The 13,500-nt window shown below is 53.8% G+C and overlaps 1 protein-coding gene across 1 annotated transcript; it reads left to right on the plus strand.

The window, feature by feature from the left end:
- The first annotated feature begins 4,913 nt into the window (after positions 1-4,913).
- On the plus strand, positions 4,914-10,319 carry GAL (galanin and GMAP prepropeptide). Its single transcript, XM_053562461.1, has 6 exons — positions 4,914-4,997; positions 5,246-5,326; positions 6,117-6,171; positions 8,368-8,454; positions 8,904-8,981; positions 10,063-10,319. The coding sequence occupies exons 2-6, from the start codon at positions 5,246-5,248 to the stop codon at positions 10,137-10,139; spliced, it is 378 nt and encodes a 125-aa protein (XP_053418436.1). The 5' UTR covers positions 4,914-4,997; the 3' UTR covers positions 10,140-10,319.
- Positions 10,320-13,500: the final 3,181 nt, after the last annotated feature.

Below are 13,500 nucleotides of genomic sequence, written 5' to 3' on the forward strand. Positions count from 1 at the left end.
TTTAGTGTTCCTGCTCTCCTGGGATCTATGCTCCATCCACCTTCCCTGTCCCCCATGGCTGCACCTGGGCCCATGGACCAGGATGGGTCATTAGGACTCTGCTTCCCAGGGAGGCTCCTGGGCCAGTATGATAAACAATCTGATGGCTTCCCCAGTCCTCTACTTAACCAAGGCAGGATGTGCATCCAGCTGGTCTGCAGGGGCAACCTTCTCCCAGTTTGAGACCTGAACCAGGGCTCAATGGCCAGGGTGTTCAGACCCTGGCCTGACTGTAACTGAGTTTTCTTTTCTTTTTTTTTTTTTTTTTGAGGCAGAGTCTCACTCTGTTGCCCTGGGTAGAGTGCCACGGTGTCACAGCTCACAGCAACCTCCAGCTCTTGGGCTTAAGCGATTCTCTTGCCTTAGCCTTCCAAGTAGCTGGGATACAGGCGCCTGCCAGAATGCCCAGCTATTTTTTTGTTGCGGTTGTCATTGTTGTTTAGCAGGCCCGGGCCGTATTTGAACCCGCCACCCTCGGTGTATATGGCTGGCGCTGTAACCACTATGCTACAGGGCCGAGCCTCCTTTTTTTTTTTTTGAGACAGAGTCTCACTTTGTCGCCCTCCGTAGAATGCTGTGGCTTCACAGCTCATAGCAACCTCAAACTCTTGGGCTCAAGTGATTCTCTTGCCTCAGCCTCCCAAGTAGCTGGGACTACAGGCACCCACCACAACGCCTGGATATCTTTTTGTTGTTGTCGTTGTTTGGCTGGCCCAGGCCAGGATTGAACCCGCCAGCCCTGGTGTATGTGGCCGGCGCCCTCGCTGCTGAGCTACGGGTGCCAAGCCCCCAAGTTTTCTTTAGGATTTTGGAAAACACATGGGAGACTCACGGATGCTACAGAGAGGTGTGTCTCTCTGTACCTGTAGGTTTTACACATTTGGAAGATAAAAGATAAAGGGCAAAATTTGTTTTTAATAAGGAGGCTTTTAACAGATAAACCACCCCGAATTTTCTTTAAAAGCAAAAAAGGAAACAAAAAGAATACATAGACCTAACTGAGGGCAGTTGAAAGTTTAACAGAACATGCCTCCTTTCCCAGCCCAGGACTGAGGGACAGGCTTTAAGTCTACTCTTGAGTTCATCTCAAGAATTTAGGTTTAGGTGCTGGGAGAACTGGATAGCCACACGTAAAAGACTGAAACTGGACCCGCACCTTTCTCCACTCACTAAAATTGATTCAAAATGGATAAAAGACCTAAATTTAAGGCATGAAATAATAAAAACCCTCAAAGAAAGCATGGGAAAAACTCTTAAAGCTATGGGCCTGGGGACAGACTTTATGAAGAAGACTGCCATGGCAATTGCAACAACAAAAATAAACAAATGATACTTAATTAAACTGAAAAGCTTCTGTACAGCTAAGGAGACAACCAAAGCAAATAGACAGCCTACACGATGGGAAAGGATACAAAAGCTTGCTAACTAGAATCTACAGAGAACTCAATTTAATCAACATAAAAAGAGCCAACAATCCCTTAGATCACTGGGCAAGAGAGATGAATAGAACTTTCTCTAAATAAGACAAATGGCTAACAAACATATGAAAAAATGCTCATTGTCCCTAATCATCAGAGAAATGCAAATCAAAACCACCCTGAGATATCACTTAACCCCAGTGAGAAAGGCCCACATTACAAAACCTCAAAACTGCACTTGCTGGCTTGGTGCCTCTAGCTCAGCGGCTAGGGTGCCAGCCACATACACCAAAGATGGCGGGTTCGAAGCCAGCCCAGGCCTGCCAAACAATGACAACTATAATCAAAAAACAAAAATGGCCAGGCGTGTGGCAGGCGCCTGTTGTCCCAGCTACTTAGGAGGCTGAGGCAAGAGAATTGCTTAAGCCTGAGAGTTTGAGTTTCCTGTGAGCTGTGATGCCACGGTACTCTATCGAGGGCGACAAAGTGGGTGGGTCTCTGTCTCAAAAACAAACAAACAAACAAACAACAACAAGAAAAAAACTGCTGTTGCTGGAGTGGATGCAGAGAGAAAGGAACACTTTTACACTGCTGGTGGGACTGCAAATTAATACGACATTTTTGGAAGGAAGTATGGAGAAACCTCAAAGAATCAAACTAGACCTCCCATAGATCCTGCAATCCCATAAATGGGCATCTACCCAGAAGAAAAAAAATCCTTTTACCATAAGGACACTTGCACTAGACTATTTATGGAAGATGAATTTACAATCGCCAAAATGTAGAAACAGCCTAAATGCCCACCAATCCAGGAATGGATTAACAAGCTATTAAAAAAAGATGGAGACTTAACATCTTTTGTATTAACCTGGATGGAAGTGGATGGAACACATTATTAGTAAAGCATCACAAGAATGGAGAAGCATGAATCCTATGTACTCAATTCTGATATGAGGACAATTAACGATCTAGTATGTGGTGGGTGTTGGGGGAAGGGGAGAGAAGAGGGAGGGGTGGTAGGCCACAGGGAGTGACACATCTTTTGGGGACAGGACACAATTATAATAGGGACTTAACAAATGGAATCAATGTAACCTGGTTCTTTGTACCCTCAATGAATCCCCAACAATTATAAAAAAAAAAAAAAAGAATTTAGGTTTAGAGTTTTGCTCCTTCAAACAGACTAAGAGCCTCGTGATAAAGTAAATTGAGAAAATAAGTGTAATCAAGCTCTGGTAAAATCAGGAAGAAGGGACCTACCATAGAAGAAAGGAGGGGCTGAAACTGACTGAGATGTCCTGTGCACTGGATTCCTCCTCAGGAGGAAAACAAGAGTTCTGGAATGACAGCAGGGCTCATGTGAAGCCACTGGTCACCAGAGGTGATATTTCTCAGATGGCCCCAGGCCCTGCCCACTCCCGACACCAACTGCACATTATACAAGGTCTCAGGGCCTGAGAGGGTGTCCCCTCACTCCTCCGCTGAGTCACAGAAAGCTGCCCTCCGCTCCTCCACATCTCAGCTGTCCCTCGACCTACCACATGCCCTGACTGCCAAGGCGACAACCGTTCTCCCTCCCTTGCCCCTCCCCCTCAGGAACACGCTTCAGGGTTTAGCTTGGGCTTCAGAAATCAGTCTGTGAGTCCTGATCAGGGCCCCCTGCCCCTTACGGTTGCCTCACTCCTGGCTGCGGGAAGTAGGAGTGACCGGCCGTCAAACTGTACCCCTGAGAACACGCCTACCCTTCACCCCTGTTGCACCAGCAGTCTGTTCCTAAGACCCCTCTCCCAGCCAGGTCTCCTGCCAATATCCCTGCTTCCCTCCCATGAGCTACAGTGGGCACAGGCTGGAGCCCCGCACCTTCTAACCAACCAGCGGACCTGGCCAGAGTCCCTGTGGGCCCCAAGTCCTTCCTCACCCATGTGGAGGCAAGTGGCTCCCTGGTGAGGGCAGCCCCCAGCGTCTGCACAAAGGTTCCAAAGACTAAAAAGGAAGAGACCGGCTCAGTGCCCGTAGCACAGTGGTTATACAGCACCAGCCACATACGCCAAGGCTGGTGGGTTTGAACCTGGCTGGGACCAACTGCAACAACAACAAAATACCCGGGCGTTGTGGCGGGCACCTGTAGTCCCCGCTACTGGGAGGCTGAGGCAAGAGAATCACTTAAGCCCAGGAGTTTGAGGTTGCTATGAGCTGTGATGCCATGGCACTCTACCCAGGGTGACACAGTAAGACTGTCTCAAAAAAAAAAAAGGAAAAGATGTGTAAGATGGCACCATCATTATAACCATTTGTCCTGTACCCTGTTGACCCTGGGTCCCAGATCAGATGACGTGGACCAATCTAAAATTCAGCTTGTTCAGGGGGCGGTGGGGGGAGGAGATCGTGTCCCCATGGCCAGTTTCAGACATCCATGGTGTCCAGCCAGGCACCTGCAGCTGCCAGGCTGCTCCCTTTGCAGGCCTGGAGGTGCCACACCTGTGTTGCCCTCGATGTTCATGAACTGGACGAAAGAAGAGCCTGGCTCTCTGTCCTTCACTGTGCCATCCTTGGGCCTGGTATAGCCAGGGAGGTGTCCCCAACAAGCTGAGGGCCTTGCTCCTGTGTGTTCTTTGCCATCTGCCCAGCATAGCCTCTGCCTGCTGCAGTGCTCACCTGCTCATCCCTGGTGCCCTTGGGAGTCTGGGCTGGTCTCAGCTCTGGACAATGCAGGGCCCAAACCCTCAACCACTACCAGAGCCTGCTCAAAACATGCTCTTGTAAGTGGACCTGGGAGCCGGGACCGCGCAGGAACAGGTAGAGCTTAAAAGTGGCAGAAGGGCCACAGCTCCTGTGCTGGGGCAGGCAAGTAGCCCCAGCCCGACAGTGCACCCCCTGACTGAGTGCTTCCGGTGGCAAAACAAGAGGGGGGTCGCTGGACCCAGGGAGGCCTGGAGCCCCTGCCCTCGCAACCGCACCGACGGCCCGGAGACCTGAAGCCTCACTCCAGCCTGGCGCCCCGCGCCCTCCGTCTGGGCCTGGCTTGGAGGGAGGGGTGGTCCCTGCCCCAACCGCCCTCGGGAGCCTGAGGCGCCCGGGCTTTGGAGATGGTGGGGCTGGGATGGCTGCGGGGGAGTCGGCCAGAGGGAGGGTCCGGGTGGGGAGATGCGCTGGCGCCACGGTTTGGGGGTCTTTCCCGCGGATTTAGGGGGGTCTCTCCGCCACCCGCATCAGCCCCCGCCCTGTAATGCAGGATCGCGGCGCGGCCCGGGGACCCGAGTTCCGGTCACCCCCACCCGCGTCGGGCTCGGCAAGGCGGCGGGGAGGGATGGGGGAGGGCGGCGGGCGCTGAGCCCCGTGACGCGGCAGCCGCTGGGTTCTGGACCAGCCGCATAAATAGCGGCGGCGGCGGCGACTCCGGCCGCGGACACGTCGAGGGCGCCGCTCGCTTCCCGCCTCCGCCGCCCGGTCGCGCCATGCGGTGAGCGCCCGGCCAGCAGCGCCCGCCCCGGCCCGCGACCCCGGCCCGCGCCGCCCAGCCCGGGGCAGCCGCCGCTCAAGGTACCCGCGCCCCTCGGAGTCCAGCCCAGGGGGAGGCGGCCGCGGGCCCCCCTTGTCTCCTTTTCCCGGGGGACGATCCCGCGAGCTCCCGCCCCTCCGCCCTCCTCCCTCCTCCAGCCGCCGGGGGCGCCACCGATGGCCGCGTCCCCGCCGCGCCCCCAGGGCCTCTGACCCCGCGCCGCGCCCCGACGTGCGCGCCTGGCTGCCCTGGCCGTCCCCGCCGACCGCCCCCCTCTCTTCCCTTCCAGATGGCCAGAGGCAGCGCCCTCCTGCTCGCCTCCCTCCTCCTCACCGCCGCCCTGTCCGCCACTCTGGCTCTCGGGTCTCCGGTAAGTGCCGGCGGAGGAGCGGCCTGGAGTGGAGGGGAGAGGTAGCTCTGTCCGCCTGGGGCCCGAGCGGCAGAGCTGCCCCCGCTGCCGGCTGGGGTGCCGCGAGAAGGGTCCACGTGGCCAGCAGGGGTGGGGGCGCCGAGGGCTGGGCGCGGCGCGGCGAGGGGCTTCCCTTCGGATGGTCCGTGGGGCTCTTCCCGCTGCCTGTGCTTCCTGCCGGCACCGCGGCGGGTCGTAAGGATCAGTGAGACCCGGAGGGCAACGGGTCTCAGCATCATTTAAAAGAGGGGGCTCGGCGCGCGGAGCTCAGTGATTAGGGCACCAGCCACATACACCCGGGCCGGCGGGTTCAAACCCGGCCTGGGGCTCCTAAACAACAATGACAACTACGAGAAGCAAGGAAATAGCCGGGCCTTGTGGTGGGCACCCCTAGTCTCAGCTACTTGGGAGGTTCAAGCAGGAGAATCACTTGAGCCCAAGAGTTTGAGGTTGCTGTGAGCTGTGACGCCATAGCACTCTCCTGGGTGTGACATAGTGAGACTCTGTCTCAAAAAAAAAAAGCAAGTGGGGTCCACTGCCAGTTTGTGGTCTCTGGCTCTCATTTGGTAAAGCAAGTAGTCCTGTTTTCATGTCAAATATAGTTATTTAGGGGTAAATATGGAATTTCTTGAGGCTTCCAAACACACGTCATTCCAGTTCCTCTGTGGTGCATGGAACTTGGGGGCCTCTCATTTAACATTCTCTGTGGGCACAGTCCTTGCCATCTGATGCCTCCTTTCTCCCATTCAAGGCCAAGGAAAAGAGAGGCTGGACCCTGAACAGCGCCGGCTACCTTCTGGGCCCACGTAAGTGATACTAAGTGCATGGCCTCTGACCCCAGCCTTCTCATGCTGTCGGTAGCTGGTTTTGCTAATCCTGGCCTTTCCGAGATATGTGTGGTCAGACATCATTTTGATACAGTAATGTTCCAGTTTTCATTAATAAACGGAAATGGGGGGGCATTTCCACAAGAGTGAGGCGGGAGGGTTTCCAGGTAGTTTATCCAGCTGCTGATTTCAGTATTTGCAGGTCTGGAGGTGGCACCCTCTCCCATGGCCTGAAGGGAACCCCAGACCCCTGGTAGTCATCCTTCTCCTCTTCCTCCCCCCCTCTGCTTGCCTCACACAGCAGATGAGCTAATTCCCTGGGGGGCTTCTGACCTCATCTGCCCCCCAGCCGTGGGGTTCATTGTTCTCTCTTGAACCCTGACTCTGCCTTTGCCCCACAGCCAGGCAGACCCTCTGGCATCCCCCTGCAGCGCCAGTCTCCACCACTCTGCAAGTTTGATCTGAAGACCCATTCTTTCCAGGAGCTTCTCCTGCCCCTGCCACCCTGCCCACCCTGGGCTTTGCTTAAGCTTTCCTTGGCTTTCCTGACCGAGCCACAGTCCCTAAAGGTTCTGTTCTGGCTCCTCTCCTGGGTCCCCAGGCCTCCCTACACATTCTCATCCATTCCTCGGCTTCCAGAGCCCTGTGAGTCAGCTGCCCTCAACTTCTGTCTCCACTTCCTATTTCTCTAAGCTCAGGGAGGCAGACAACTTAGCGTCCTGCTCCAGTCCACCAGAGCAAACAGGGACAATGGTGCTCTTGTAAAATAACCATGGGGAGAGACCTCAGTTCCCAGTCCCAGACTGTGTGCTCTGCCGGACCGGGGACCTCCAGAGTTAAGCTTTGAGAAACACAGACGGAGGGGGACAGAAACTGCATGGGGTCATGGGCAGGGTCTGTTGATCGTGAACAGTGAGAGCAGGGTCGCTCGTGGTAGTCTCACTGTCAGTGGGGTGGCCTGGCCCAAGGGCACCTGTATTCCCCAGCCCTGCACAGCCCTGGTGTGTTACACAGAAGGGACCTCATTGGGGCTATTATTGGCCCACAAGAAAGGGGGGGATCTTTAGCAAGCCACTTAGCTGTGTTAATTTGGAATATTGAAAATATATTTATCAAGAAGATTGAGCCCTAAACTAGAAAGAAAACAAACTCAGTTTTACTACCTAGTTTCTGTCTCTGTTGAGCTGATCCCCAGAAGCTGGATGTCTAGACTGGGGGCTTGTCAGACACTTCACGACCTAACAGAACTCCTTAACTCTGAGGTCAGCTAGAAACGTGAACCGTGTTTTTGCAACGTCTGCTTTTATGACCGTGCCTGAGGGCTCCTCTGCAAGGCCAGCTTACTTGCAAGTCCTCTACAAATTTAGGACCAAGAATTCTCTCTTCTGGAAAAAAATGAATGTATTTTCCTTCGTATAGCCTCAAAGATGACACAGTCCACCCAGGCTAAGGAGCCAGAACCCCCGAGCTGTTCTCACTCTGGTCCTTCCCTCTTCTCTTCCTGCCCAGCCCAAAGCCAGCCCTTCTTTCTACTCTGCGTCTCTGGGCTCACAGCCCTCACTTTCCTGGACTTTGAGATAGTTTCTTAAGGGATCTCTCTGCTTGCAATCATACGCTCCCCCACCGCCACTTCTCACACCGCCTAACATGCTCGTGCACTTGTGCGCACGCTCCCTTCCTTCTTCCCTCTCCATCCTCCTCTCTCCTCTGCCTGGCTCCAGTCCTTCTCCCACAGCTGCCAGAGTGGTCTTTGAACATAAAAATCTGATTCCATCACAACTTACAATTCAGAGGCATAAGGACCCTTGCCTGTGGCTGCCTGGGAGACACCCCACTCAGATGCAAGCTCCCGGGACGTGGGCGCTCCTGCTGTGCCAGGCATGCGCCCCTGGGCCTGTCCCACTCTGCCAGACCCACGTGTTCCCCATTCTCCTCCTCCTTCACTGGGCAGCCCCTTCCGTGCATCTGTAGCCTGGCACAAGAGCTGTGCAAACCGTCACATTCCAGGTGCCCACGTTCTTAGCTCCAGGTCCACGGGGAATCACTTTCCCTCGGCTGTGGTCCCCACAGTTTGACTTTATTTTTGTGATTGAGTTGTGTGTGCTTTGGTTACAAGCAGCCATGTGTGGAAACTATAGTAACATTCAGATGATTCCTTCTCTGGTCTGCAAACAGATGCCGTTCACAACCACAGGTCATTTAATGACAAGCATGGCCTCTCTGGCAAGCGGGAACTCCAGCCTGAAGAGGAAGTGCAGCCAGGTGGGAGGCCCAGAACCCCAGGGTCCTGGGTGCACTCTGTGGGCGGCAGTGGGTGTTGGGTGCCTGCCAGACGCCTGCCTGCCTGTAGCTGCAACCTGAACTTGACCTGGCCAGGGCTTGACTGGGACTGTGTTCCCTCACCACCCCAACAGCAGCCATAAACAGAACTAGCCAAACCCAGGAGGAAGCTTGGGGGGCAGCCATACAGACAGCAAGGGAGTCCTCCTAGACTGAGGTGCTGCCCAGGCACCGGGACCTCCAGCAGAGCAGGGCCTTGAACCAGATCCCTCCCACATCCTGGGTGAGGTTCGTGGGGAAGCATAGTGATGCCCAAGGCCACTCGGGACCAGTTCCACTGAGCTCACAGCGCCCAGCTCCTCCACAGGGTGGTGATGGCCTGAGACACAAAAGCACGTGAAAGCTGCAAATGTTCGTCTTTTGTTTTCTAGGAAGCTTTGAGAGACCAACGCCTGAGAACAATATTGTGCACACGATAATTGAATTTCTGACTTTCTTGCACCTCAAAGGTATGTGAAATAATTCCACTGGGCATATAAAAGGATTCCATAAATTCCCCTGGGAAGTAGCCAATTATCCCTCTAAATACCTGCCCTGCTGCAGGTTAGGACATAGCAGGTGACACTCGAACTAGCTGCAGGGGGCTGGGATTGTGGCATGGTCATGCTACTGAACCTGGAAGGGTCATCAGACCCACACTGCCGCTCAGAAGAGAAGGGGCCTCAGGGTGCAGCTCACTCACCTGGACTCCTGTTTATTGACATGGTGACCTGGTGACACTGTTAAACCTTTGGGAAGGTGCTGAGAGAGTTAACAACAGGAGGCTCGAGTGAGGACTGGGAGGCAGGGAAGGGGTGTCAGGGCAGGAGGTGGCGGACCTCTTTCTCTCTCCGGTGGGGACGTTTGTCAGGTTTTGCTCATCACAGTTTTGTTGCCCAGTTTGGAAAAGTCAAGGTTAATTCTTGGTTCTTATGGATGTGGCTGTTTTCATTGGCAGCGCTAAGCTCTTGGGCTCCACTGCTTTGTATGAAGGACCTGGTGGGAGGGAAGGAAGGGGTGAAGAGTTGGGTGGGGATTTAAGAGTTGGGTGGGGATTTAAGAGTTGGGTGGGGATTTAAGGCTTATTCTTTAGGCCTGTCCAGGGACTTGGAAATGACAGTGTTCATTAGAAATCTCAAACCAATCTCAGGGGGGTGGCCATTCCTATGAGGGGCAGATCTTCCTTGCTAGGATTTTCTGTTTTTCAGTTTGTTTTTAATTTTTCATTAGGAAGTACCAATTTTGGCTGGGGCGGGGTTCAAACCTGCCACCCTCGGTATATGGGGCTGGCGCCCTACTCACTGAGCCACAGGCATCACCTGGAAATACCAATTTTTATTATTCAAACATGAATTATACTTCTTTAAAGTCTGAATTTGAATATGTGACAGTTTTAAATGCTTACTAAGCACCAGAGTTAAATCATTAAGAGGCGAGAAATACAGGAGGTGATAGCTGAGTCTGGGTTTAAACCCTAAGGATCTGAGAATGACCCCGGGCCTCCTGTGACGCACCGTGCCTGTGTGCTTATGTGTGGCTCTTTCTTTGCAGAGACTGGGGCCCTGGACAGCCTGCCTGATCTCCCCTCGCCGGTTTCCCTTTCCTCAGAAGACCTGGGGCAGTCCTAGACGATGCTGTCCTGCACATGTGCGTCCGTGCCTTGTGATTTACAGTCAGGTGTTAAGACGTTGCCTGCCCTAATGCCAGTTTATGCAGAGTAAGCCTTCCTGTTCTCTGCCTTGGTGTTGTGTTGTTGTAATTTAAGATCCCCTTGTAATCAGTTTATTTTGAGTGGCAAAATAAAAAATAACAACTAGTTGTGACTGTCTTGTTCTTCCCACATCTGCCTCACACCACTGCTACCAGTGTGCTCTCGGAGTAAAGCTTGGTAATAATGAGGACGAGACATCATTTATAAACCCAGATTCTACCGTGGAGCATCTCTGATGCATGTCCAGGGAACATAAGGTTGTTTGATATTAAGGCAAGTCTGTTACTGAGGCAAAAACACAAAACAGAACCCTGTCCTTGTGGAGCTGACAGTTTAGGGAGAAAAGGTGACACCCACTAGGAACGTAAGAGATGAGTGAGCTGGTGCTTGTGAAGGTGGTAAGTGATGAGAGCAGACATCGTGGGCAGGCCAGGAGAGCTGGAATGGAGGCGCAGGGAGATGATGGCCAGGGCAGACAGAGAGGTGAGTATATCCACAGCCCGGGATGCGTGCGCTTGGAGAATGTGTGAAAGGGAGCATGTAGAAACAGCTCCCCTAAAGTGATGGAGACAGGTCTTTTGAGCAGAAAGAAAAAGATCGTACCAGAAGGCCCAAAAAGAGCGCAGGTGGGCAGAGTTGCTGCACACCCCTCTGTGATGTTAAAAGATGGCGTGAAGGCCTGTTGGCCAAAGCAGACTGTGCCGTGGAAGCGGCATCTTTCCACATTTTACCCCCGTTGGTAGTTCGCTAAGACCTGCATCAAGGGACACTTGCTGGTGCCAAACGTGCCTTCCCTCCTTCCAAGGGCCATTCCCGGGCTCTCCCCTGCTCCGGCACACTGCACACTCTGGTATCCTGAGTATCCCAGTCTGCTCCCGTGGCCTTCAGTCTCCTGTGCTTCCGACCCAGGTATCCACTCCCAGCTTGGGGTGCACGGATGCCACCCACCTGTTGGTCTAAACACCTGGGCCCACCCTTCACTCCCTGTCACCTCACCATGTCGTTTATCGTCCCATTCCCTTAACTTTTCTTTCCCTCTGACTTGAGCAGGCATAGGCATCCCTCAGGCCTCACTGGGACACAAGCCTCTGGACTGGGACCCGCCCCAGCATGTCTGGGGCAGGAAGACTGGGTGGGCCCAGCAAGCTCCCTGCAGCTGCTGTGCTGAACTGGGGCCCAGGGCTCAGCCACTTGCCCAGGCCCCCAGCCTGTAGCCCCTTCTATCCTCTCCTCTCCCCGTGGACACCTCTTCCCTCCTCGCCTGTGCCAGCCTCCTGCCCTCACTGCTCCAGGCCACTGTCCAACTGCAGGTGTGGCTGGCTGTGCCCACCTAAGACCTTTGTACGTGTCTCTCCCAATGACTGGGAAACTCCCTGGATCCCGCAGGATTCTGGCCTGAGTTCTGCTTGTCCGGGAAGCCTCCTGTCCCACTGTGCCCAGCATGTGACGTGCCGTCCTGATGGTAATGCTTGTCAGTGCAGTTCTGATGATCTCCTCCCTCAACTGTAGCCCCCTAAGAAAAAAAGCGTCCTCAAGAAGCTCTGGCCGGGCCCCTCCCAGGGCGGCACCTGGCACGCAGGAGTCCTGAGAGTGGCGTCTGTGAGAGGCCGGGCCATCACGCAAATGTGTGGCTCTGGGGTCAGGGGTACACAGCTGTCTTGGGCCCTCCTCTGCCTCCATCACACCCCCTTCTCCAAACCTTTCCTTCCTTTTATGAATAAAGAGAGGGGCAGGTGACGGCAGCTGGAAGGTGATGGAAAGGAAGTGAGGGACAAGGAGCAGCTGCGATGCCATTTTCTGGTCAACTGAGGGGTAAGGGGACAATTCTCAGGAACTACAGAAAGTGACTTCTTCCCAGAGAGAACACAATTGGAGCTGGCTACAGCCATGCTGGAGAAATCAGGAGGTGGCCAAAGCCGACCAACATCAAAGCCTGTCATCTCCTCACTTGCTCCACAACCCAGGGCAGGACAGGGAGCCGGAAGCTGCTGTCTGCGGGCACCCGGCATGGTGCAGCAGGGGAGGGCTGACCTAGGAAGCGCCTCGAGGCAGGAGAAAAAGAGCTGAGAGGAAGGGAGGGCCTGGTGGCTAAGGAAACCCTCCCATGGGGTACTAAAGTCTTAGCAAGATACAAAGGATCAGAGCTAATTCGTTTCTAACATCCAGCCAATAAAACTTTTGCTTTTATTATAATGCAAAAGTGAGATTGTTGTGGTATGTTTTGAAGTCAGGGTCCAGTCAGAAACTAGGAATCCAGTGTTTCTCCTTGTCAGATAACGGTCTGTTGTTCATTCTGCTAAGGAGCATACAATTTAAAAAGCACATTCTAAGTGGCACGACAGCCCTGACAGGGTGGACATGCTTCAGCATTTCTGTGCGACAGAGGAAAACCTCAGATCTTCAAGCAGAAGAACCACCTGGTCCTCCCAGGACGAGGGGCAGGAGCCAAGTGCACTCCAAGCTGCTCCCACCTCTGCGTGGCGGGCAGGGAGAGGGAAGAGAGGCAGGGGCTGTGAGGAACTGCCACTGGGCACTTCTCCTTCTCAGAGGTCCCAGGCTTGTCACTCCGCCCCCCTGTGCCTACTCTAGGGAGAGCTCCACCTGCTTCCCTCCTTCCCCTTCAGTGCCCCTAACCTGCTGTGCTCTGAATTCTCTTAACTTCTCTTTTCTTCTTTATCTTGAAGACTCAACCTTTCAGTTTCCTAAACTGGTATTTTAACTTCATATGATAACTTGTTTATTAGGGTTTTAAATTACACCCCTCCTACCCCCTGCCCTCCCAAAATTAGACACTGTCAGGACTTCAAGTGTCAGGCTGAGGTTTTATAGAGGGATATAGAGCACTGGACCCAGCTTGGCGCTCATAGCTCAGTGGTTAGGGTGCTGGCCACATACACCGGGGCTGATGGGTTCGAATCAGCTTTCACTTCCCCTACTGAACTCTCTACAGCAGTGTTTTTCAGCCTTTTTTAATCTCACCACACACTTGAACCTATAGTTAAACTTTCATGGCACACTTAAATTACGTTGATCAAAAAAAGAGTAGAAGAGGGTAGGGCTCAGTGGCTCCTGCCTGAAATCCTAGCACTCTGAGAGGCTGAGGCCGGTGGACTGCTTGAGCGCAGGTGTTTGAGACCAGCCTGAGCAAGAATGAGACCCTGTCTCTACTAAAAATACAAAAACTAGCTGGGTGTTATGGCAGGACCTGTAGTCCCAGCTACTTGGGAGCCTGAGGCAGGAGGATCACTTGAGCCCAGGAGTTTGAGGTTGCTGTGAGC

The sequence above is a fragment of the Nycticebus coucang genome, chromosome 14, assembly GCF_027406575.1.
Source record: "Nycticebus coucang isolate mNycCou1 chromosome 14, mNycCou1.pri, whole genome shotgun sequence".
Classification (NCBI taxonomy): domain Eukaryota; kingdom Metazoa; phylum Chordata; class Mammalia; order Primates; family Lorisidae; genus Nycticebus; species Nycticebus coucang.

What these genes read in the sequence shown, in the direction of transcription:
- GAL (XM_053562461.1), top strand. Translation starts at nt 5,246, where the DNA reads ATGGCCAGAGGCAGCGCCCTCCTGCTCGCCTCCCTCCTCCTCACCGCC. An exon ending in CGGCTACCTTCTGGGCCCAC is followed by an intron (nt 6,172 to 8,367) that starts GTAAGTGATACT and finishes GTCTGCAAACAG; the next exon opens with ATGCCGTTCACAACCACAGG. An exon ending in TGAAGAGGAAGTGCAGCCAG is followed by an intron (nt 8,455 to 8,903) that starts GTGGGAGGCCCA and finishes TTTGTTTTCTAG; the next exon opens with GAAGCTTTGAGAGACCAACG.